Source organism: Hemiscyllium ocellatum, chromosome 2 (assembly GCF_020745735.1).
Source record: "Hemiscyllium ocellatum isolate sHemOce1 chromosome 2, sHemOce1.pat.X.cur, whole genome shotgun sequence".
NCBI lineage: Eukaryota > Metazoa > Chordata > Chondrichthyes > Orectolobiformes > Hemiscylliidae > Hemiscyllium > Hemiscyllium ocellatum.
The window spans coordinates 12,436,774-12,463,170 of record NC_083402.1 but is presented as its reverse complement, the minus strand read 5'-3'; the positions used below and the strand labels follow the sequence as shown (position 1 = coordinate 12,463,170).

The following is a 26,397-nucleotide window of genomic DNA, read 5'->3' as shown; positions in this document are numbered from 1 at the left end:
AATGGTGCTGAACATTGTACAATCTTCAGCAAACATCCCCGCATCTTATGACTGAAGTAAGGTCACTGATGAGACACCTGAAAATAGCTGAACTTAGTATCTGAGGAACTCCTATAGTGATGTCTTGTTTAAGATGATTGACCTTCAATCATAGCCATCTTTCTTTGTGCCAGGATTCCAACAGGTGGAAAGTTTCCTACTCTATTCCATTGACCCCAGTTTTGCTGGAGCTTCTTAATGTCATAGTCAGTCAAATTATGCCATGGTGTAAAGAACCAGCTCAGGTTCTAAACTGTCTTCCATGTTTGAACCAGAAGCCAAGTTGCATTGGCTGAATCCAAACTGAGTGTCAGAGTACAGGTTACTGATTATTACGTATTGCTTAATAGCACACCCAATGAAACCTTTCATTACCTTCCTGATAGTTGAGAGTAGACTGATTGGGTTGTAATAGTTGGGTTAGTGTCGTCCTGCTTTTTATGGAGGAGACGTACTTGAACAGTTGTACATACTGTCAGACACATGACTGTGTTGTAGTGTCCTGAAACAACATGGCTGGTGATACGACTAGTTTGAGAGCACAAGTCCACACAAGTTCTACTGCAGAAATGTTGTCAGGATTCTTTCTTTTGCAGTGTCAGCTTCAATTAAACTTCGCCTAGGTTTTTGTGGAGTCAGGACAAATCCAAAGCCATTTAAATCTGGCAGGTGGACTTAATTCTGGAATTCCTGCCCCCATTCCGATGCTGACAATTTTAACCAACAGAGGATAAGGACACATGTTGCAAGTCTGCGCCTGCACACCTCACCTGCTGACCGACATCTCCTAGCTCCTCCCACATATTCATGAATACAGGTCAGTTTATCCACATTGTCTTTCAGAGGAATCATGAACCTTTGTCTAGTTTCCTGAATGCAGCCTGTCAAGTTAAAAGGTCTTTTGCATGCCTCCAAACTACTCTGGCCACATTTACCCTTCAGACCAACTTAGACTTCTGCCCCAGCCAACCTCCAGGACCCCTCGCTCTTACATCTATCCCACTCCATTTGAAAACAGAGGGATGAGCAGAGAAAACATAAGTAAGAAGAAGCTTGTATGGAGCATTAGCAGCAGCTTTACTTAGCCAGACCAATGGCCTGTTTTATGCTATCAATGGCATGAAATCTTTCTGGTACTAAGGTGTTCAGGAGGCGAGAGAGAGGCGGGGAAAACTGTCCCAGCTCCAGGAAAGTATGCAGAACCTGCTCCTGCTGCAGACGATGGGGGTCAATGTCACGGAGGACCTCAAGGAGGTGAAGGGCCAGCAAGCCTCGCTCTTTGCCTCGGAGGCTTCCAAGAAAGTCTTCTGGTCCACAGTCCGCTCGGTGGAGCAGGACGAGACGTGCTCACGTTTCTTCTTCCAGAAGGTGCACAAAGAGAGCTCTGTGCTCAGCATCCTGAAGGAAGAAGATGGCTCGATAACGTCATCTCAGGCCGACGTCATGAGGATCAGTAAATCCTTCTATGCCAGTCTGTATGATGCGAAGCCAACGACAGCGCGGCCTCCCAGTCGTTCCTGTCCTCTATCACGGAGGTCTTAGACGACAGAACACGTGAGAGGCTGGACCAGCCGCTATCTCTGGACGAGCTGACCAAGGCCCTCGAGTCCTTCGAAAAGAATAAAACTCCCGGAAGCGACGGCTTACCGGTCGAGCTCTATTCCGCTCTGTGGGACTTGATTGGCCAGGACCTGCTGGAGGTGTATGTCAGTATGCTTTGGGCAGGTACCATGAGTGAATCCATGAGAAAAGACATCATCACCCTCATCCACAAGCGGAAGGGGGAGAGGGAGGAACTCAAAAATTGGAGACCAATCACACTGTTGAATGTGGATTACAAAATCCTGTCAAAGGTAATCGCCAACCAGGTCAGGTCTGCCCTGGGGTCGGTGATTCACCCTGACCAAACCTGTGCTGTGCCGGGCAGGAAGATCGCTGAGAGTCTCGCACTCCTCAGGGATACGATCGTCTACGTGCAGGACAGAGGGCTGGATGCCTGCCTGATCAGCCTGGACCAGGAGAAAGCCTTTGACAGGATATCACACAGGTATATGAGAGATGTTCTCTCCAAAATGGGCTTTGGGGAGGGAATCTGCAATTGGATCAGACTGCTCTACACCAACATTGTCAGTGCAGTCTCAATCAATGGGTGGGAATCAGATAGCTTCCCAGTCAGATGTGGAGTCAGGCAGGGCTGCACTCTCTTCCCTGCCTTGTTTGTGTGTTGCATCGAGCCATTTGCCGAGTCCATCAGGAAGGATGCGAGCCTGAGAGGGGTGACTATTCCTGGCAGCGGGGCCTGCAGGTTAAGGCTTCCCTGTACATGGATGACGTCACCGTTTTCTGCTCGGATCCGCTGTCCATGCGCAGACTCATGTGCATATGTGACCAGTTCGAACGGGCCTCGGGGGCCAAGGTAAACCGAGGCAAGAGCGAGGCCATGCTCTTCGGGAACTGAGCCGACCAATCCTCGATCCCCTTCACCGTCAGGACCGACCACCTGAAGGTGCTGGGTATTTGGTTCAGGGGGGCTGGGGTGTGCGCCAAGTCTTGGGAGGAGCGTATCAGTAAAGAGAGGCAGAAAATGGGCAGATGGAAGCTACGGTCGCTCTCCATCACGGAAAAAAACCTGGTCATCAAGTGTGAGGCACTGTCATTGCTGTTGTATGTGGCACAGGTCTGGCCTATTCCCAGAACCTACGACGCTGCAGTCACCCGGGCCATCTTCCAGTTTATATGGAGTTCAAAGATGGACCGGGTCCGAAGGGACTCGCTGTACAAAGATCTGGGCAACGGGGGAAAAAATACACCCAATGCCACCCTCACCCTGATGGCCACCTTTGTGTGAGGCTGCATCAAGCTGTGCATGGATCCCTGGTACGCAAACACCAAGTGTCACTACGTACTGAGGTTCTACCTGTCCCCGGTGTTGTGAAGGATGGGCCTGGCCTCGCTGCCGCGGAACGCTCCGAGTAGTTGGACCGTTCCATACCACCTGTCCTTCGTGGAGAAGTTTATGAAGAAAAACACCTTTGACCACAAGTCCATCAGGAAGTGGTCAGCACATAGTGTCCTCCAGACCCTTCAGGAAAAGGAGAGGGCGGATCCTATCGAGCGGTTCCCTGAGCAGACTGTCAAAGCCATTTGGCAGAATGCCTCATCGCCAGAACTGTCCAACAAGCACCAAGACATGGCTTGGCTGGCGGTGAGAAGGGCTCTGCCTGTGAGATTATTTATGCACGCCCGGAATCTCAGTCGCACCGCACGCTGCCCTCGAAGCGGCTGCGGGGGGGAAGAGACTGTCACACACCTCCTTCTGGAATGTGCCTATGCAGAGGAAGTCTGGAGAGGAATGCAGAGGTGTTTGTTGAGGTTCGTCCCGAGCAGCGCCGTGACGCGGGACTCCGTGCTCTCCGGCCTGTTCCCCGGGACGCACACCGAGACGAACATCAACTGTGCCTGGAGGATCATCAACTCGGTGAAGGACGCTCTCTGGGCGGTCTGAAACCTGTTGATCTTCCAGCTGAAGGAGTTGACCCCGACTGAGTGTTGCAGACTGGTACATTCCAAGGTCCAGGACTACGTGTTTGAGGGACGCGTTGAAGCTTGGGGCAGCTGCCGCCAAGTCACGGTGGGGAAAGACCACCGTTTAACATCTGCCTGCCTAAAGAAGAACAGGGGGCCCGCGCAGTCATTTGGGCTCTGCTGACGCCACAGCTAAATATATGGGCATATGAGTGAGAAAGGCACAGACTTGTATATAACAATGATAATCTCTGATCTGTGTATGTAAATGTTGACATATGTATGGCATGACCAAATGTACAGACCATCAAATTATTTTATGATTATTTTACGAATAAAGTATATTTTTGAAATAAAAAAAATTCTGGTACTTTTAAAGGCCGCAAGGAATTAAAACAATGTCATACAAGTTGTGGTAATTTATTAAGGTGTGGTGCTAACCACAGGGTTGTACCTCTGAATGCAAGAGATCAGGCTAACACACTAGGCAATGTTATTTATATTTGAGGGAAGCTTTCTTTTATATTAAAGTAAAAGAAAATTAAAACATAAACTAATCTGTTGAAATGCTTATGGGCAGTGAATCAGACAAAGGGTATCATGTACTATTTATGTGAGCTGCCTGTACAGAATCCCTTCACTGCAGAAACAGGCCATTCAAAGTCCACACCAAACCTCCAAAGCGCATCCCATCCAGAACCAGATCCCCATCCCATCCCCATAAGCCCACGCTTACCATGGCTCATCCACCTAACCTGCACATTTTTGGACTATGGGTAGAAACCAGAGCACCCAGCAAAAACCCATGCAGATTCAGGGAGAACATGCAAACTCCACACACACAGTCACCCATGGCTTGAACGAACCAGGGTCCCTAGTGCTGTAAGGCAGCAGTACTATTGAGTCACCATTAGGGCCTGTGTTAGGGCAATTAACATAAATCTGCATAGCATCACTGAAACAAATTCCTCCCTCCTAAGGCATTAGCCTATGCATAACATCCTAATATATGCAGTGACACCTCTATAAACATGTTCTATATGTTGTTTGAGTTTTACCAACTAACTGGGTGGTGCAAGAAGCAGAAAAGATCATACAATATTTATGTTATTCAGAAGAGGTAAACAATGCATAATTTTTGTGTTACATCGTTTAAAAAGTACATAGCACTTAAAGTATCTTTTTTTAAAATCAATCAGCTGACCTCATCTGCTAGACTAGAACAAAAACAAACTGAAAAGGAGGCATGCTTTGTGACTAAAAAAAGGGAGAGTGGGGGGTGGAGGAGGAGGAGGAGGACCTTTATAGAAATTATGAAGGAAATAGATAGGTTGGAAGTAGAGTGGATGAAGCAGGACAAGAGGGTACAGCCTCAAAATTACGGAGGGGGGGTGGGGAACGACAGATTTAGGACTGAATTGAGAAAGAACTTCTTAATCCAGCGGGTTGTGAATCTGTGGAATTCCCTGCCCAGTGAAGTGATTGAGACTTCCTCTGTAAATCTTTTTGTAGTTAAGATAATTAATTTTTTTGAACAGTAAAGGAATTAGGGGTTATGGTAAGAGGTGGGTAAGTGGAACTGAGGGCATGAAAATATCAGCCATAGTCTTGGTGAATGGCAGAGTAGGCTTGAAGGGCCAGATGGCCTACTCATGGTCCTAGTTTTTGTGTTTTTATTATTACCATCATTGAACCACAACTATCCATGGGGCTATCATTGACCAGAAAATCACTGGACTTGCTATTGTAGCTGTAAGGGCAGATCAGAGGCCTGGAATACTGTGGTCAGTAACTCCCTTCCTGACTCCCCAAAGCTGTTCACCACCTACAAGACTCAAATTAGGAATGTGATGGAATACTCCCCATTGGCCTGGGTGGGTGTAGCTCCAACAACACTCAAAAAGCTTGACATCATCCAGGTTAAAGTAGCCACCTTGATTGCTGCCACATTCACAAGCATTCGCTTTCTCCACCACTGATGCTCAATAACAGCAGAGTCTACTACACTGCAAAATTTCACCAAAGGTTCTCAATCAGCACCTTCCAAACCCAAACTATTTCCATCTAGAAGGATAAAGGCAACAAATACATGGGAACACCACTACTTGCAAGTTCCCCTCCAAGCCACTCACCATCCTGAATTAGAATCATATCATTGTCCTTCCACTGTTGCTGGGTTAAAATCCTGGAACTCTTTTCCTAACATCACATGGACTGCAGCAGTTCAAGAAGGCAACTCACTGCCAACTTCTCTAGGGTAGTTAGGAATGGGCAATAAAATGCTGGTCAGGCTATGATGTCCACATCGCACAAGTATTAAAAATTATCTTTGGAAGATGTATTTTGTTTTGATTCATTGTTTTTCAACCCATCTCCCCTCCCTGTTTTTCTCATCTCTGGAGCTTCAGTTCCATTAATGCCCCAAAATAACTCAACCAAGTTCAAGTATGTCATATATGTGTTTGGGAAGTGATTAATGTCAGGTTATGAGTCCAATCCTGTCCTCACTTACATTATCCAGAGTCCTGTGCTATTGCCCATTGCTATTCTTTTCCCTCACCCATCTCATGGTATTCAAATTATGTACAAATTGCAGTCAAATTAAAAATTGGAAGGTTAAATGCCTACTTTATTTGGAGTAGATTGGTCTGAAGTGGTGCTGTGCCTTGATGCAGGACTGCATGGTACCTGACAAGGATCAGGTAAGGAGCGACCTTCTACTTCTGCCAACATGCATTCTTGGTACAGTGTTGATTTCAGAAAGCGAGTGTAGCTGTCAAACTTCATCAAGTTAAAAATCTACATTGGAAGAAAGAAATACTGTAGATTTTTGTTCTGAATGTTATTTTTAAATCAAAAGAAATGAACAATGTTACATTATATATATGCTACTTAACAGTAGTTACATGTGGAAAAACAACTGCAAAACAGATGCATATATTGACATCACTACGTGAAACCACCAACTATGGTGACTGAAAATTTCTTTGCAGGCTAAAATGTTTTCTGCAATTAGGCATTTTTGGCAGTGTCATTCATTCAATAAATATTTCACTTCAATTTAATGGTTTTTAGTTGGGGAATTAGTGGGAAAGAGTTTATCAGCATATATGTAAATGGACAAACACTACTTAGATTACTATACCTGCAGTTGCTGTTCTTTAAACATATCTGGGTGTGGTGCGTTAATGATGTCATCGGCCAACTGTGCCTGGCTATCAATATTGACAGGAGTATTTGCCTTGTTGGATAAAAAGTTGTTGTAGATTTCCCGAGCTCTATACAACAGCTGTAAAACAGTGGTATCACAAAGAAGAAGAGGAAGATATAAGTCGTGTTTTACCATGTTCGGGTTAAATGTCAGACAGCTACTGTGATTAACATATGGATATTTAAAAGAAGAAAGTACACAAACCAAGTGAGGAAGATTATATCACAAACAGGTTACCAAGGAGACAGATTCACTATTTCACAAATAACATAAAATACAAATGATGCAGATACACACATTTTGAATTCATTTTTAATGGAGTATTTAAAAGTATTTAAAATCTTCCAGTTGTAACCCTATCACTGACCTTCCCTTTTGTTTTTCGTAGTTAATCTGACATTCCTCCTGTCCACTTTTCTGTTTTTCCTGTTTCCTGTGAGCCTTGATTCCCTACTGATCCAGAATTTATGTAAGACCATAAAATGCTCCACCTTACTTTTTTTATTTTTAGATTTTCCATCAATTTGTTAATTTCTAGTCATCACTAATGAGATCTGCATTTTAATTCAAATTTATTAAATTTAGATTCCCTCTGCTGCTGTAGTGGGACTTAAACTCATAGCTCCAAGCAAAAGTTCAGGATTACTAACCCAATGATATTAGCAGTATGCCACAGGTATCCTTCTGATAGTCACCTTGACCTGAAACTCCACAATGCTGCGCTACTGGACCTACTGAGCATTTCCTACATGTTTTGTTTCTTCCTGAGATTTTTTTTGGGCAGCCTCATCACAATACATTTGTTTGGGTTAGTTCAAATTATGTGTTCAAAACATAGATTTTGAAACAAAATCTAGAAACATTTGCTTAGAATAAACATAAATCTGTGCAGAATAAGGTTATTCATACCACTGGAGTCTGCACAGACTCTTTCAATGAGCTATCTAGTTGATGTCATTACATTGGTCCTCCATATCTTTCAATTTTTCTCTTTTCTTTAATACAATTGCCTTTTAAAATCTATATTTGAATTTATAAATCACTCTGTCGAACATTACGTTCCAGATCTTAACTCCTTGCTGTGTAATACATTTCCTTCCATGTCATCTCTAATTCTTTTCCCTTGTCAATCTGAAATGTTAACTCCACAGGTGCTGCCTGGCCTGCTGAGTATTTTCAGCATTTTCAGTTTCCATTTTGGGTTAAGATTTTGTGTTTAGAGAAAACTGATAAATGGCAAAGTGTTTCCACATAGTTGTAAAATAGATTACATATGTACTTGGCAGTATTGCTTTTAAAAATGTGCCATGAGTTCATTAAATCTCAGATCTAGGAATGAGAGGTAGAGAGAAGATCACTGTCCTCTGTCAAAGATTTGAAAGTCTCCGTGATGCTCTTTCTCCACACACTTTTTTTCTTCATTGTTTTCCCTTTCATGGTTCTTGCAACATCATATTATAGATATCTATAAAGCAGCATTTATATTGGCATACCTAAGTACTCTGAACATTACAAATTTGAAATAAGAACAGTAAGTGCTGAAAGTATTCAATTGGTCATGCACCATCTGTGGAGAGAGAAAGGAATTGATTAAATTGTAAAGAGGAATTACTAACTGCATTGTTGATATTAAGCCAAGAGAATGCAAAAAAGAAAATATATTTAATTTTGTTCTTTTATGTATGACATCCTTGTGATGGTACTATTAGGTTTTTATGTTCGTTTTGTGCCAACTGTATTCTTATAAAGAAGCAAGACCTAAAGGAGAGGAAGTGCAGGAGCAAGAATAGAGTTATGGGAAAAAAAACTTAGAAATCTCTTAACTTATTTCTCACCTGTTTCTTGTCATTCTGAGGGATTTGACTGAAGTACTCACAGTTCTGCCAGAATAAAATATTTTCTTCACTGAATTCTTTCTTAAGGAACTCCTGACAACATAAAACAATGAAACAGACTTAATAATAAGCTACTATATAACTGATCCAAGATTGATGCAGTTCTGTTTATCTTACCTACTGTGATATCCTGTGATATCCAATTCTAAAGAAAGTACAAGTTACATACATATATTAAATGTGTCAGCTTGAGTAAGACCTATTTGGATGATGATGCTCCTTTAACAAGGTTACACTTTTTTTTCAAAAGGGGTCATAAAAGGAGAGGTTTCGATATGTCTGGAAATATCTATTTCGGAAGACTTAAGTTTTTTTTGTAAAACACTCGTACAATGAAAGAGGAGTGGCGAGTTCTCCCAGTTCAGGGTTTGGTTTGGTTTTGCAGCTGTTGGTCAGTTTTTAGCTGGATACCCAGAGAAGCTGCTGGGGACTAAAAGAAGCAGTTCCATGCTAATCCCCTCTCTCTCTCTCTGACAGCTCTCCTGTCAGAACCTGTGTTTGATTTTACCTTTTTTGCCCAAGAGTGTGTTTTTGGAGATATTGCATGTATTTGGAACAACATCATTAAATTGAGAGAGTTGATAGGGTTTTCAGATGGGTTAAGTCTGTAAATAAATTCTGTTTTGTTTAAAACTGGGTAGTTGGGCCAGTTGCATCACTGTTGGAATAGCCACTGTACACCCGCTTAAACCAAGTACAGAAGTTAGACTCTTAGCTGCCTTCTTGAAATGTTTTGAGGGGATCTGGACAGGTCTACAACAGATTGAGGGCTGTTTGCAGGATTTGTTCTATAGTTCCAGTTGGAATTAAGGTTTTTAGTGGCAAGTAGTAGGCGTTAGCGTCTTTTGTTCCATGTGTTGCATTTGGTTGCTTTAAACAGTGCTTGATGTAACAATGGCTCTTTAGGTCACAGAGTTTTCTAGGGGTAGAGTAAAAGAAGTGACATTGGGGCCTTTACAAAAGGGAAACAAGGAAAAGCCACTGAAATTGGCAGTCAAGCTGGAATTGGAGCTGCCTCCTTCCACCAGGAAAGGAGAGACAATTACAGCAATAGGTTATTATTTACGTTTGCTGGAAACACCATGGAAACCTTTGTGATGGCTAAAACTCAATTGAGAATGAAGCAGCTTGTGTTAGAGGCAAAATAAAAGAAAGGCTAAAAGAAATGAAACTGTTTGAATTATGATTAAATACAGAGGAAAGAGGAAAAGAATGAAAGGAGCTAGCAGAACAAAATGAAAACAAGAGAACTGCTTTAACAGAATAAAAAGAAAAATAGAGAAAGAACAGAGAGAGAGAATGGAGAGAAAAGGAGAGAGAGGAAAGGAAAAAAAAAGAGTTTGAACTTCAGAAATTGGCACTTATACAGGAAAGTAAAAAATGAGGTCTGCAGATGCTGGAGATCACAGCTGCAAATGTGTTGCTGGTCAAAGCACAGCAGGTTAGGCAGCATCTCAGGAATAGAGAATTCGACGTTTCGAGCATAAGCCCTTAAAGTCAGCTTAAAGACTGAAGATAAACTAAGTGAGGATGAGGAAAAAGGCCTGGTGGGTATCTATATTATTTTATCCAAGCATTACCTAAATCTGATGAGAAGGAGCTCATTTGAAAGCTGTCTAAACAAATGAAGTGACCAGTGGGTTTTCTTGATCCAAAAAAACTTGGGTTGAGCTGGCGAGGTACTTGCATCACTATCAGAGGAGCTATATGGAGTATATGAAGAAGTGAAGAAAGCCGTGTAAATGCATATGAGCTTGTGCCAGAAGCCTACAGAAAGCTTTTCAGGAGTCGAATGAGGGACCATCATCAAACCTCCTTATAGTTAAAAGGGATCAAACAAAGTAACTTTGATAGTTGGATAAGGGCATTAAAAATACAGCAAACCTATGACGCTCTTAAAAAAAACAATTATTTTGGAGGAGTTCAAAAATTCACTTCCTGAAGTAGTGAGAACTCATATAGAAGAGCAGAGAAAGTTAAAATGGCAAGATTATCAGCTGAAATGGCTGATATTTATGAGATGGTCCATAAGTCAAATTTTGACTTCCAATATCAACTTCAATCCACCTCCACAAGCCTTCTGCGAAAATGAGTTTCACAGCTTTACCATTCTCTGGCTGAAGAAATTTCTCTTCTCATAAGCTGCTGTATCTTGTGTGAAAAAAATAGACAACTGAATTGAATTGAACTTATTGTTAAATTGTACGTGTACTGAGACACAGTGAAAAGTTTTGTCTTGCGAGCAATACAGGCAGATCACATAGTTAAATAATATAGATAAGTAATTAATAGGTAAACAGTGGAAAAAACAAAAACACAGGCACAGGCGAATGAGTTTGAGTCCATTCAGTATTCTAACAACAACAGGGTAGAAACTGTTATGAAACCAGCTGGTGCATGCGCGCAGGCTTCTGTACCCCCTCCCTGATGGTAGAGGTTGCAGAAAGGCATTGCCAGGATGGGATGAATCTTTGAGAATGCTGGCGGTCTTTCCTTGACAGCTGGCCTAATAGATGGATTCTAAAGATGGGAGGTTGGCCTTTGTGATTGTCTGGGCTGAGTTCACCACGCTCTCTTATCGTCTCTGATCTTGAATGGTACAGGTACCATACCAGGTAGTGATACATCCTGACAGAATGCTCTTGATGGTGCACCTATAAAAGTTGGCAAGGGTATTTGCCGTCATGCCAAATTTCCTCAGCTGCCTGAGGAAGAAGAGCCTTTGTAACTAGTACACCCACATGAAGAGTCCAAGAAAGCTTGTAGTGGATGACCACTCTCAGGAACTTGACACTCTCCACTCGTTCCACCTCTGTGCTTTAATGTGTAGGGGGGACATGAGTAACATCCTGCTGGAAGTCACTAATGAGTTCCTTGGTTTTGTCAGCTTTGAGAGCTAGGTTGTCTCAGTGCACCATTTTTCTAGGTCTTCCACCTCCTATCTGTAGTCTGATTCAAACGACTATGGTGGTGTCATCAGCGAACTTATAAATGACACTAGTCTGGTATTTGGCGGCGAGTCATGGGTATAGAGCGAGTACATAAGGATGCTGAGTATGTACCAGTGTTGAGTGTTAGTGAGTATGAAATATTGTCCCCATTACTGGCAACAAACATATCCTATGAATGGTGTAGAAATGGCTTTGGATGAAATGGAAAGACACAAAGTTCTTAGCAGATGCAAAGTGCCCTAAGTAGAGCAACGATCAAAAAGGCTAGAATTTTGAATCAAATCATCAAAATGTAGGATGTAACAGAACAGTTATAGTAGGCGTTACAATTCTCAGGTCAGACTGCATCTTGAAATATAGTCGAAAAGTGTGATGCTGGAAAAGCACAGCAGGTCAGCCAGCAACTGAGGAGCAAGAGTGTCAACGTTTTGGACATAACCACCTTCATCAGAAATGTGGAAGCAGATCGATAAATAGGGGGTTGAGGGTAAGGCTTGGGGGGAGGTAGCTGGGAAGGCGATAGGTGCTTGCAGGTGAGAGGTAATAGTGATAGAGCTGTGGGGGTGGGGAGGCTAGGAGCCAATAGCTGGGAAGGAAGATAGACAGGTAGGACAGGTCAAGAGGGTGGTGCCAAGTTGGGAGATTGGATCTGGGATGAGAAGAGGGGAGAGAGATTTGAAAACTAGTGAAGTTGATGTTGATGCCATGTGGTTGAAGGGACTCAAGGCGGAATATCAGGTTTTCTGCCTCCAATTCTCGGGTGGCTTTAATATGGCGGTGGTGGAGGTCCAGAACTTGCATTTCCTTGGGGTGTGGGAGAGGAGTTGAAGTGTCAGTGGCATTGTCCGCTGGGGGATTGTCCCAGAGATGTTCTCTGAAACGCACAATTACATTTAAAAGGCATCTGAGTAGGGATATGAATAAGAAGACTTTAGATGGATATGGACCAAATGCCGGCAAATGGGACGAGGTCAGATTGGGTTGTGTGGTTGGTGCAGACAAGTTGGACTGAAGAGACTGTTTCCATGTTGACTCTGTGACCTGACTTTGCAGGCGGCATGAGAATTCGGTACAGATATGAATAGATGCTTTTTCCTTGCTTTTTTGGCTCACAGATTGTAAATTTTTTTTAACAGGACAAATTGAAGCCAGAATCAACAGGTCAGCACAAAACAAAGAGTGATATCTCAGGAAACCATAAAATTCACTGGTTGGTAATATTTGCTAATTTGACCATCTAAGTCACTTTCTGATTGAAGGTAAAGAGAAATATTTAGAGATTCGAAATGAAATGATCAGTGAGCAAATTCTTTTAAAAATTAACAACTAAGTAAATAAAATAGAGACGCAGAGCCAGGTGAAGTGTTATACCTGCATGATGTGGTTCATAGTGAACATATCTGCAACAAGTGTTGATTGCTCGAGAAACTCCAGCTCAAAGTTGTTGAGTTGAGTCTGAGCTTTGAACATGCGACATATCTGGGAGAGGGAGAGTTACCTCGATGCTGTGTTTCAGGAGAGTCATACCCCTTAAATTAACTACCTCAAACTGAATCAGTGGTCAGATTTAGGAGGGTGTGACTACGAGCGAAGCAGGTGGAAGGATCCTGGAGTAGTGCTGAAGGAGCCTCAGCCTTTGTGCTTGTTGAATTAGTTTGAGATTCTTGTTCCCTGTGTGGATGAGAATGGGGATTGGATGAGTAAATTGACTATAGCACCATAGTACAGGGAGCCATTCAAGAGTGGCTGTTCTCTGTGTCCAGGTTCAAGAGTCCCAAAGGCTCTTGGGGTCAGGATATCCTATCTGGTCTGTAGAGGAACTGGGAGTGGGAGTTGTTGTGGGTACTAATGAAATAGGAAAGAGGAAAGAGGTTCTGTTGAGGGAATATGAGTAGTTAGGAGCTAAGTTAGAAAGCAGAATCAGAGATAATATGCTCTCGATTACTACCTGAGCCACAAACTAATTGGCATAGTTTCAAAAGATTAAAAAGGTAAATGTGTGGCATAAAGATTGGTGTGGGAGAAATGGGTTCAAATTCATGGGACATTGACACCAGGACTGGCAAAGGAAGGAGCTGTTCTGATGGGATAGTCTCCTCCTGAATTATGATGGGACCGGAGTCCTGGCAAATCATAACTAGGGCTGTAGATTGGACTTTAAACTAAATAGTGGGGGAGTGAATTTAGTTACATGGGAAAATTGTGGAAAAAATAAAGTGGAGGAAGGCTTAAGAGAGGTTAGTAAAGTTTCCAGAACAAAAGTACGGAAAGGGTCAGGAATATAATTTCTAGCACAGCAGCTTAGCAAGAGAAGGGGAACTGTCAACGCAGGACGCAGAGTGCAGGTTACGAAATAAGGTAAATGTTTTGTAATTTGGTGGGTACGATGTTATGGACATCACAGAGATGCGGCTGTAAGGGGATCAGGGCTGAACTAAACATCGAAGGATCCAGATATCAAAAGGACAGACAGATGGGTGGGAGGAAAGCATGGTTTTTGAGAAAGCAATTTAATTAAATCAATAGCAAGAATTCATATAGAGTCACATTGGAGATAAAATATGTGTGGGTAGAGATAAAGAAGTGCAAAAGAGAAAACACCATGATGGGAATTATGTAAGGGCCTGCTAGCAATCGTCAGGGAGATCAAAGACGGCATAAAAGCAAATGAAAAAGCATACAACTTGGTGAAAATTAGTGGGAAGACAGAGGATTGGTGAGCCTTTAAAAACCAGAAGAGGACAACTTAAAAAAGCAATAAGGGGGAGAAGATGAAAAATCAGGGAAAACTGGCTAACAATATAAAAGACGATTGCAAGAGTTTTTTTTAGTTATATAAAAAGGTAAGAGAGGCAAGACTGGACATTGGACTACTGGAAAACAAGGCTAAGGAATTACTAATGGTGAACAAAGAAATGGTGGAATAACTGAATAGTACTTTATATCAGGTTTCATGGTGGAAGACATGAGCAGAACTTCAAAAGAGTCAGGGGCAGGGGTGTGTGTAATGTCCATCACCAGGTGTGAGGCCTTCAGATAAGGAGACCCACTCAAGTAAAAGGAATCCAAGTATGACCTTCGCAGAGAAAGCCAAGGACCAATACCGATCCAAACTAGAGACCCAGATAGGCACCCGGCGACTATGGCAAGAACTGAATAACATCACAGGTTCTAAAAAGAGACAATGCAAATAGCAGACAATGACACATTCCTCCCAGGTCGTCTCAAAGCCTTCTACACTCGCTTTGAGCAGAATTTCGGCATAGAGGTAACACCTATTCCGACAAGTCCTGATGAACCTATCCCAACAGTCACTGCATCAGAGGTCAGATCAGTTTTCCTTCGTGTGATTCCAAGGAAAGCGATGGAGGCAGACAGAGTACTAGGCCTTGCACTCAGATCACGCGCAGATCAACTGGCAGAGGTTTTCTCGGACATCTCCCTGCAGCAAGCCACTGTCCCTGCCTGTTTCAAGAGGGCCAACATCATCCATGTGCCTAAGAAGGATCCTCAGTTTCGTGACCCACAGGCCACAATCTGTGAAGACTGGGGACAATATTTCATCCTCACTAACACTCAACATTGGAGCCCTCCATGGGTGCGTACTCAGTCCCCTACTGTACTCACTGTATACTCATGACTGCATCGCCAAATACAAAACTAAATGCAACTTACAAGTTCGCTGATGACACCACCATAGTCGGATGAATCTCAAATGGCGACGAAACAGACTACAGACGGGAGGTAGAAGACCTGGAAAAATGGTGCACTGAGAACAACCCAGCTCTCAATACCGACAAAACCAAGGAACTCATTACTGACTTCCAGCAGGATGTTACTCATGCCCCCCTACACATTAACAGCACAGAGGTGGAACAAGTGGAGAGTGTCAAGCTCCTGGGAGTGGTCATCCATAACAAGCTTTCTTGGACTCTTAATGTGGACGCACTAGTTACAAGGCTAAAAATGTGTTGCTGGAAAAGTGCAGCAGGTCAGGCAGCATCCAAGGAACAGGAGATTCGACATTTCGGGCATAAGCCCTTCTTCAGGAATCTAGTTACAAGGGCCTAACAATATCTCTTCTTCCTCAGGCAGCTGAGGAAATTTGGCATGCCAACTTTTATAGGTGTGCCATCGAGAGTATTCTGATATGGCAACCATACCGTTCAAAATTGGAGACAGTTATGGAGAGTGGTGAATTCAGCCCAGACAATCACAAAGGCCAACCTCTCATCTATAGAATCCAGACACGCTGTCAAGGAAAGGCTGCCAGCATTCTCAAAGATCCATCCCATCCTGGCAATGTTTTTCTACAATCTCAATCATCGGGGAAACGGTACAGAAGCCTGAACACACGCACCAGCTGGTTTTCAAACAGTTTCTACCCTACTGTTGTTAGAATACTGAATGGACTTAAACTCTTAACATTTGCCTGTACCTATGTTTTTTGTTTTTGCCACTGTTTACCTATTATTTACGACTTAACTGTGATCTGCCTGTGTTGCTCGCAAGACAAAGCCTTTCACCGTGCCTCGGTACACGTGACAATAAATTCAATTCAATTCACGAAGATGATGATTCTGGGCAAGCTGAAAGGTTTGAATGTGGATAAACCACCCAGACCAGATGGACTACCCGCCAGGACTTTGGAGAGATTATAGTGGCATTTAGATATCTTTGAGGAATCACCACGGTCAAGGCAGGTCCCAGAGGACTAGAAAATGGCAAATGTTTAAGAAGGGAGGGAGACAAGCAGGAGACTGGGAGAACACAGCAAGCCAGGCAGCATCAGGAGGTTACAGCTGAAACGTCGACTTCTCCACCTCCTAATGATGCCTGGCTTGCTGTGTTCTTCCAGCCTCATGCTTGTTCACCTTGGAGTCCAGCATCTGCAGTTTTTTGTCTCCAGAATGGAGAGAAGCAAAAGATGGGAAATTATCAAACAGTTAACCTGACCTCAGTCACTGCTAAGGTTTTAGAATCCATTATTAAGGATGAGTTTGGGGAGTACTTGGAAGTGCATGATAAAATAGGACTGAGTCAGCATGGCTTTGGCAAGGGGAGAACATGCCTGACAAATCTGTTAGATTTTTTTGAAGAGTTAATGAGGAGACCAAGGAAAGCCAGGGGACATGATCTATTTGGATTTCCAAAACTCCTTTGACAAATTCCCACACAGGAGGCTGTTAAATACGATTGAGGGACGGTTAGTGGCATGCATAGGAGATTGGCTGACTGGCAGAAGACAGAAAGTAGGGATAGCTTTGTAGCCAGTGACTAGTGGATTCTATAGGGGTCATTGTTAGGACCACAACAATCCACGTTATGTATTAAAGGTCTGGACAAATGAACTAAGGGCATTGTTGTTAAGTTTGCAGATGACAAAGATAGGTGGAGGCACAGGTAGTATTGAGGAGGCAGTGAGAATGCTGAAAGACTTGGACAGGCAATTTGGGAAGTGTGAGTTTATGCACTTTGGTAGGAAGAATAGAGATGTAGACTATTTTCTAAACAGCAAAAAGTTTCAGAAATCTGAAGTACAAAGGGACTTAGGAGTCCTGGTTCAGGATTCTCTTATCATTAACATTCACATTCAGTTGCTAGTTAGGAAGGAAAGTGCTACATTAACATTCATATTGAGATGACTAAAATACAGGAACAGGGATGTACTGCCGTGGTTGTATATGTCTCTGGTCAGACTGCATTGGAATATTGGGAGCAGTTTGGACCTCATGCCAAAGGAAGGATATGCTACTCTTGGAAGGGTCCACAGGAGTTTTATCAGAACGATTCGGGGATGAAGGACTTGTCATATGAAGAGAAGTTGAGGACTCTGGGTCTGTACTCAATGGAGTTTCTAAGGAGGTGAGGGTTTCAAAGAAACTTACAGAATACTGAGAGGCCTGGATAGAGTGGGGGTGGAGAAGATGTTTGCACTCATAAGAGAGAATAGGTCCTGAGGACACAGCCTCAATGAAGGGATGACCCTTTAAAAATGTGATGAGGAGGAATTTCTTCAGTTAGAGTTGGTCAATCTTTGGAACTCACTGCAAAAGAAGGCTCTATTGGCCAAGTCACTGTGTGACTTTAAAAACAGAGGTAAACAGGCTCTTGACTAGTAAGAGGATCAAAGGATACAGGGAAAAGGCTGGAGAATGGGGCTGAGAAACATATCAGCTATAATCGAATGCTGGGGCAGCCTCAATGGCTAATTCTGCTCTCTATCTTATATATCATACCAACTTCGCCTAGATCACTTTTCAGAACCGAAGACATCTCGTTCACTGATCCAATAACATGTATTTTCTGAAAAAAGCCAATCACATGAATTGCAAACTTTTATCTTGATTACAAACTTGTAAAAGTGCACTATTCTCTTTAATAACTTTCCTTAAATAACTGAGTAAAAAAAGTGAGTGAGTATGTGTCTGAAAGAGGAAGAGAGGTTGGGTGTGAATGGGTAAGATAAATTTTCACAGCGAACATGTGAATAAATATTCCTCCCTATTTAAGCCTACAAAAGAATGTTGGAATTAAAAAAAAATCTTGCACACTCAGGGGTTAGGAAACACTTTTTGTCTTCAAAAATCATATTGCATATAGACAATAGGGAAAGGAACAGGAATTTGAATAGTTCTCTCAACAAATAGAGCACAACAATAAAATCCAAAGATGTCAAGATGCGAACAGAAGACACATGTTCGACAGAATATTTTGTTGAACTACATAATCAGATCTTCATGTTGTACGTGCTAGAGACAGTTAATTTTAGGAAGTATAAGTTCAGGTCTCCCTCAGAGGTGCCTTGTCTTAAATGAATGCTGGTAAGTAGAAATCATTCTATTATAATGCACATTTCGTCAATGTGATTTCATTGTAATACGAATGACGAGTTGGTGATGCTGTTTATACAGGGTCAAGGATGTTATGGAATGACATTTTTATTCACTCATGGGATATGGGTGTCACTGGCTTTGCCAGCGATTATGTCTATCCCTGTTGTTCTTGAAATGCTGGTGGCGAGCTGCCTTCCTGAACTGCTGCAATCTACTTGGTGTCGGTACACCCACAATGCTATTCAGGAAGGAGTTCCAGGATTCTGACCTCGTGACACTGAAGGAATGGTGATATATTTCCAAATCAGGACATAAGTGGCTTGGAGGGAAATTTGCAGGTGGTAGATGATTGTGGTCATGAGTTTAGGAGGTGTTGTTCAAGGAGCCTCAGTAAATTCTGCAGTGCATCTTGCAGGTAGCATACACTGCTGCAATAGGGTGTTAAGTCAGAAAGCCGACATATGTACAGGACTGGGATAAATATCCATGTAGGGAGATTTGCTAATGCTGTTGAGAATTTAAACTAGATTGGCAGAAGGATGGGAATCTGAGGGCAAACGCAGAGCAGAGCAAGGGAGGCAGAAATTTACTGAGTGACTCTAAAAGACAGATAAACACATGCATAACACAGGAACTTAACTCTCCTAAAACATAGTCGACAGTGTGGTGCTGGAAAAGCACAGCAGGTCAGGCAGCATCCGAGGAGCAGGAGAATTGACGTTTCGGGCATAAGCGTTTCATCAGGGCTCCTGATGAAGGACTTATGCCCGAAACAGCGATTCTCCTGCTCCTTGGGTGCTGACTGACCTGCTGTGCTTTTCCAGCACTACACTCTCAACTCTGATCTCCAGCATCTGTAGTCCTCACTTTTTTTCTCTACTAAAACATATATGTAAACACCAGCATTATGGTGAATAAAGGTAAGGCACAGATAGACAAATGAGAGTGTAATATCATGCATTTAACAGAAACTTGACTAAAGCAGGGCCAAGGATGGTCGCTCAACATCCTAATTATGTTTTCAGGCAGGATAGAGAAGGGAATAAAAAAGGAGTGGACACTGGTTAAAGAATCAATTACAGCTGCAAGTAGGGTTGATATAAATGAAGCACCAAATGACACCATATGGTTTGAGCTCAGAAACAAAAAGAGGCAGCTACACTGTTATGCATGTACTATGGACCCCCAAATATTGAAGGAGAGTGAGAAAAGCAAATATATAGACCAGTTTCTCAATGTTAAAACAATAAGGACTTCTAACTATAAGCAAAAAATTCTTAAACTACATCCAAGTAAACATGTTACAAGTCTGATGAGAAAGGGCGCAATTCTAAATTTACTCTAAATAAACCTGATGCGGAGATGCCGGTGTTGGACTGGGGGTGGTTGGGACAAAATCAGAAGTCACACGATTTTGGTTATAGTCCAACAGGTTTATTTCTAATCACAAGCTTTCGGAGTACTGCTCCTTCGTCAGATAAATCTCTTCGTCAGGGATTTAAGAGACAGACAAGATTATCAGGTGAACAGTGAGATCTTTTTCCTTGGATGATGATGTTGGCTTGTACAAGGGACATAGTTGCAAATTAAGGAGTTATAGATTTAAGACAGATGTCAGAGGCAGGTTCTTTACTCAGAGAGTCACAAGGGCATGGAATGCCCAACTTGCCAATGTAGTTAACTCAGTCACATTAGGGGCATTTAAACAGTCCTTGAATAAGCAAATGGATGATGATGGAATAGTGTAGGGGGATGGGCTTAGATCAATTCACAGGTCGGCGTAACGTCAAGGGCCGAAGGGCCTGTTTTGCTCTGTAGTGTTCCACGTTCTATGATCTATGTGCTTCACCTGACGAAGGAGCAGCGCTCCGAAAGCTTATGATTTCAAATAAATCTGTTGGACTATAACCTGGTATCATTTGATTTCTAACAAAATAAACCTGGGCAGATGAATTAAGTAGTATTAGGCGACCATATTGAAGAAAGCAATGACGACTTAGTTAGATTAGGCAAAGATAGGAGAAAAATTCAAAATTGGGGAAGGTAAGTCTTATTGTGCTGGGAGGTGTATGGCAAAAATGGCCCGTAACAGCCACTTGAAGGAAAGTCAGTGGTAAGTCAGTGAGAGGCACTTAAAAGTGAGATTACATGAGCAAAGTGTAGACAAGTTCCCTCACAAAGAAAAATGATGGTACTACCAAGTCTGGAGTTCCGTGGTCATCCACAGGCATACAGGGTAGGATAAAGCAGAAAAATGAAGCTTAAAAAAAGTAAGCTTTAAGAAACTTTGATGACTATAGAAAGAACAAGGTGAGAAAGGAAATTGGAAAGCAAAGGGGACAGGCAGAAATACTGGCTGGCAAAATGAAGGAAATCTAAAGATGTTTTAGCAGTAAATTAAGACCAAGGGGATTACTTAGGAAAATGGTGAGGCTATCGGAGATGTAACTTGTACATGGATGTTGTTGACAGTTGTCCTGTCTTTACAAAGCAAAGCAGAGATATGATGCAGGCATTCTAGTTAAAGAAGAGGAGTGTGAAAAATGAATCAAAATAAGCATAATGAGATGGGAGGTACTGGAGGGACTGACCTTGTCGGAGGCGGATAAATCATCAGGGAGAGAAGAACTGTATTTTAGGCTGTTAGATGAAACCAGAAAGGACATAGTGAATATTTTGAGAATTACTTTCCAATCCTCACTAGATACAGGTGAGGTACCAGAGTATTGTAGGTCTGATTCTCATTATTCAAAGATGGGGCAAGGGATATAATTATAGCCTGGTCAGTCTGACATCAACGGTGGGGAAATCAATACTGAGACATAGAATGAACCATTGCTCAGAAAGGCACCAATCAATCAGGATTTGTCAGAATGGTTTTAAGGAAAGGTTGTGTTTTAATAACAAGCATTTGAGAGAGTAAAACCAAGAATATTGATGGGGGTAATAAAATGGATGTCGTCTAAATAGATTTTAATCAGTCATTTAACAAGGTCCCACAGGGCAGACTGATCAGAACAATCAGAGTCCACGGGGTACAGGAAAATCTGAAGAGTTAGATCCAAAGTTGGGTTAGTGATATAAAGGGCAATGGTCAACAAATGTTCCAGTGATGTTCTACAAGTCAATTAGTTTATTCATCTGGTGCAGATACAATAAATTGAATGACATCTTTCTGTGTCAGAACTTTTTATGGTTCTGTTGATGTTATGAATGGAAGTTAGTTTCCTGTGCTGTTCCATAAGGATCAGTGTTGGGTCAATTACAATTTGTGGTATATATTAACGATTTATTCTTAAAGAGGGAGATATGATTGGTAAATTTGTAGTTATCACAAAACTTGACCATGTAGTTTATGTAGGGAGAAAGTGAGTTTTGATTTCAGGATGACAATAGTGGTTTGGTCAAGTGGGCAGGAAAGGTGCAAGATGAATTCAGTCTGGAGAAGTGCAAGGTTATCCTTTTAGAGAGGGCAAACAAAGGAATAGTGGGAGTGGCAGGGTATTGAAAGTGATAGAGCAAGTGGGAAACCTTGGCGTACATATGCACAGACCCACGAAGATGGCAAACAGACAGAGGTAGTAAATAAGGCACATAGGATGCAGTCCTTGAATGGGTGCGGTACTGAATGCAGAAGTAGGGATGTAATGTTGGAACTACATAAGATACTTGTTAGATCACAGCAGTATTTTTATTTACTGCTATAAGAAAGATTGGAAATGTTTGGATTGTTTGCCTGAGGATACAGGAAGCTGAGGGGTGCCTGTATTGAATTGTACAAAATAATGAGGGCCTTGGATTGAGTGAACAGAAAAGACATGTTTTCCCTAACAGACAGATAAAGTACCACAGAATTACTACAGAACAGGAGGCCATTCGGTCCAATGGCTCCTGTACGGGGGCACACACTTAAGGTGGGACAGTTAGAGGGGACATGAGGAAGATCTTTTTTTATCCAGAGGGTGGTTGGTGTCTGGAATTCTATCCCTGGTTTAATAATTGAGGCAGATATGCTCAATCCATTTGAAAGGAACCTGAATACTCACTAGATGCTGGAAAGCAGAATTAGAAGGACCAAATAGTTCACTTAGCTTATGCAAACATGATGGGCTGAAGGATGTCTTTCTCAACTATAACTATTCTCTGATTCTATACAATCTAAAGTGAATTAGACAATGACCCAATGTTTGACTAAGTATTAAACGCTGTCAACCAAATGAAAACAATAAAGATTCTGGTAATGACAATACTGCTGCGTAAGTATGAAACATGGAATAAGCATACTAATCTCTCATACATATGTGTAAAACTCTTATAGAATGGAGAACTTTTAAATTACCATGGCCATTTCTCAACATTCAATAAGAAAGAAAAATCTGGAATTAGATGGTCTCAGCAATGATGACCGTTACCACTGGGGAGAGGTTGCATAATGGTGATGTCAAATCCCACCATGTCTGATATTGAAATCTGAATTCAACTACAATTTTAAAATCTGGAATTAAAAACTAGACAAATGTTCCCCATAAAAACATAAGAACTGGGAGGTATAGGCAATTCAGCCCCTCAAGCCTGCTCTGCCATTCATCTTCACCTCAATCTACTTTCCTGCCGTTCTCTATAACCTTACAACCCATTACTCATTAAAAATCTGTCTACCTCCTCCTTAAATTTACTCCACATCCTGGCTTCCACACACTCCTGATGATGAATTCCACAGGTTCATGGCCTTTTGAGAGATCTAATTTCTCCTCATTCCTACATTAAATCTGACACCTCTTATCCTGAAACTATGACCTCTCATTCTAGATTGCCCTACATAAGGAAACATTCTCTGTACATCTACATTGTTAATCCCCTTTAACATCTTATATACTTCAATTATCTTATTCTTCTAAAATCTGGAGATGATTGTCTAAACTACTCAATCTCTCTTTATAAGAAACTACTCACCTCTGAAATTAATCTAGTGAATGTCCTCTAAAGTGCCTCCAATGCAATTATATCCTTCCTCAAGTAAGGGGGCAAAAACTGTATGCAATACACCAGTTGCGGGCTCACTTCTGCCTTGTACAGTTGTATCAACATTTAACAAAACAAAACAAAGAACTGTAGATGCTGGAAATCAGAAACTGCTGGAAAATCTCTGCAGGTCTGGCAACATCTGTGTAGAGAACATTTTGAGTCCAATGACCCTTCTACAGAAAGATTCTGAAGCTAACTCAGTTTTCTACACAGGTGATGGCAGGCCTGCTGAGTTTTTCCAAATATTTCTGTTTTTGTTGCAGCAACACTTTCCTACTTTTATTCTCTATTCCTTTAACCTTCCTTAATATCTGCTGTTCTTGTATGCTAACTTTCTGCAATTCATGCAGAAGGACACCCAGATCTCTCTGGACCAAAGCTTCTCTCCATTTAGGTAATGAGTTGCCTTTCCATTCTTCCAGCAAAAATGGATAACTTCACACTAAGCCATGTTAAACAACACTGATCACTTCAACTCCCCCTCCCACTCCACCAAGAACATGCAGGTCCTGAGACGCCTCCATTATCAAACACTAATCACCCGACAGATGGAGGAAGAACATCTCATCTTCCAACTCGGAACCCTGCAACCCCATAGGATTAATGTGGATTTCAGCAGTTTCCTCATTTCCTCTCCCCCCACCTTATCCCAGTCCCAAGCCTCCAACTCGGCTTCGTCCTCTTGACCTGTCCATCGTCTTTCCCATGAGGCACACAAGCCTCATTCCTGATGAAGGGCTTATGATCAAAACAACAATTCTCCTGCTCCTCAGATGCTGCCTGATCTGTGCTTTTCCAGCAACACACTCTGAACGCTGATCCGCAGCATCTGCAGTCCTCACTTTCTCCTAGATCAACCATTATACTCACTAGTGCAAAAGGGTATCCTTGCTCATTCTCGGGGAGAAATGGATGCAAATTTTTCATTCAATTCATGAATGCTTTAACCCTTCCCTGTACAATACATCTTTAATTTCATCAATATAAAGGTTTTCTATTTTCCCAGGCATTCCCTCTGTCCTTCTTAAATTTCCCCTGTGACTATTGGCCCATTCACCATCTCCATTGGTATTCCTGCTCTCCCCTGATCCTACATCCACTCAGAACTGTACATCGCCTCTTATTCATCATGCCTATTTCTTTCTCACTCCCCAGTACACCTAATTACACCAATGTATTCCCACCTTAAGAATGCAGGTCCTTCATTGCTACAGGGATGGAGTTTAAAAATAGGGAGGTTATACTGCAGCTATGTAAGGGTGCTGGTGAGGCCACACCTGGAGTACTGTGTACAGTTTTGGTCTCCTCACTTGAGAAAGGATGTACTGGCAGTGGAGGGGGTGCAGAGAAGGTTCATTAAGTTGATTCAGAGTTGAGAGAGTTGGTTTATTGAAATTTAGAAGAATGAGGGGGTAATTTTATAGACATACATAAAGTTATGAAGGGATTAAATAAGATAGATGCAGCAAGGTTGATTCCACTGACAGGTGAACCTAGAACCCTTAAAATAAGGGGGAGCAGATTGAGGATTGAGTTGAGGAGGAACTTCTCCAAAGAGTTGTGAATCTGTGGAATTTCCTGCCCAGTGAAGCAGTCATTGATTGTTTTTAAGGCAAAGGTGTGTGTGTATATATATATATATATATATATTTAACATTAAAGAGATTAAGGGGTATGATGATCAGGCAGGTAAGTGGAGCTGAGTCCACAAAAAAATCAGCCATGATCTTGTTGAATGGCGGAGCAGGCTGAAAGGACCAGGTGGTCTACTTCTGCTCCTATTTCTGATGTTCCACTCTTTCTAGTCCCCTTTGCTCCCATCACGGTGATTCTCGCCTCTTGATCCTAGTTTCCTCTCTCCATTCCTTACGGCTCTTCCAGCATCTCTAGTAACCACTCCCTTTCAGTTCCTTTCGCTACCAATTCTTTCTACTGATTCCACCTTTTTCTATACTAAAGGAATATACTACAGGCCTCTCAACTGCCAGCAGGAGATAGAGGAGAGAACGGGTCAACAGATTTTGGTAAGGTGTAAAACAACAGGGTTGCCATGGTATTGATTGGGACTAACTACATGTTAGGAGCTTGGATGAAGCAGAATTTGTAAGGACTATTCAGAAGGGGTTCTTGACACGATCTGTAAACATTCCAAACAGGGAAGGGGTTACACTTGACCTGGTTTTGGGAAATTAGCCCAGCTAGGTGAGTGAAGGTTCAATGGGGGAAGCTTTTTGGGAATAGTGATCATAATACCGTGAGTTTTAAGATGGTTTGGGGTAACAGCAGTCCTCGGGTGAAGGTGTTAAACTGGGAAAGGCGAACGACAACAGTATTAGGCAAGAACTGGAGAATGTTGATTGGAGATGGCTGTTTGAGGTTAAATCTACATCAGACATGTGGGAGTATTTCAAACAGCAGTTCATAAGAGATCAAGGGTGGCACATTCCTGCGAGAATGAAGGATAGGTATGACAAGTTATGTGAATCCTGAATGACCAGGAATGTTATGACCTTGGTTAAAAAGAGAAAAGATAGCATATGTAAGGTCTAGGAGGATGAGAACTGACAAAACCCTTTGAAATACTCTTAGACCACCCTTAGAGTGGTCAAGAAGGCATATAGTATGCTTGCTTTCATTGGACAGGGTATTGAGTATACGTGCTGGTAAGTCATGTTAACATTGGACAAGACATTGGTTCGGCCGCATTTAGAATACTGTGTACAGTTCTGGTCGCCACATTACCAAAAGGATGTGAATGCTTTGGAAAGGGTGCAGAGAAGGTTTACGAGGATGTTGCCTGGTATGGAAGGTGCTAGCTATGAAGAGAGGTTGAGTAGGTTAGGATTGTTTTCATTAGAAAAAAGGAGATTTAGGGGGGACCTGATTGAGGTTTATAAAATCATGAAGGGTATAGA

General features: G+C 42.1%; 1 protein-coding gene across 3 annotated transcripts in view; it reads right to left on the bottom strand.

Moving 5' to 3' along the window:
* rgs12b (regulator of G protein signaling 12b) overlaps positions 1 to 26,397 on the bottom strand; it is a 204,935-nt gene that overhangs the window by 52,007 nt on the left and 126,531 nt on the right. For all 3 annotated transcript variants that reach the window (XM_060834778.1, XM_060834769.1, XM_060834788.1), the window contains exons 6-8: positions 8,611 to 8,703; positions 6,710 to 6,853; positions 6,193 to 6,363 (exon numbers count right to left, since the gene is read on the bottom strand). In XM_060834778.1, the coding sequence (XP_060690761.1) occupies positions 6,193 to 6,363; positions 6,710 to 6,853; positions 8,611 to 8,703 (408 nt within the window). The remainder of the gene's footprint in view (positions 1 to 6,192; positions 6,364 to 6,709; positions 6,854 to 8,610; positions 8,704 to 26,397) is intronic.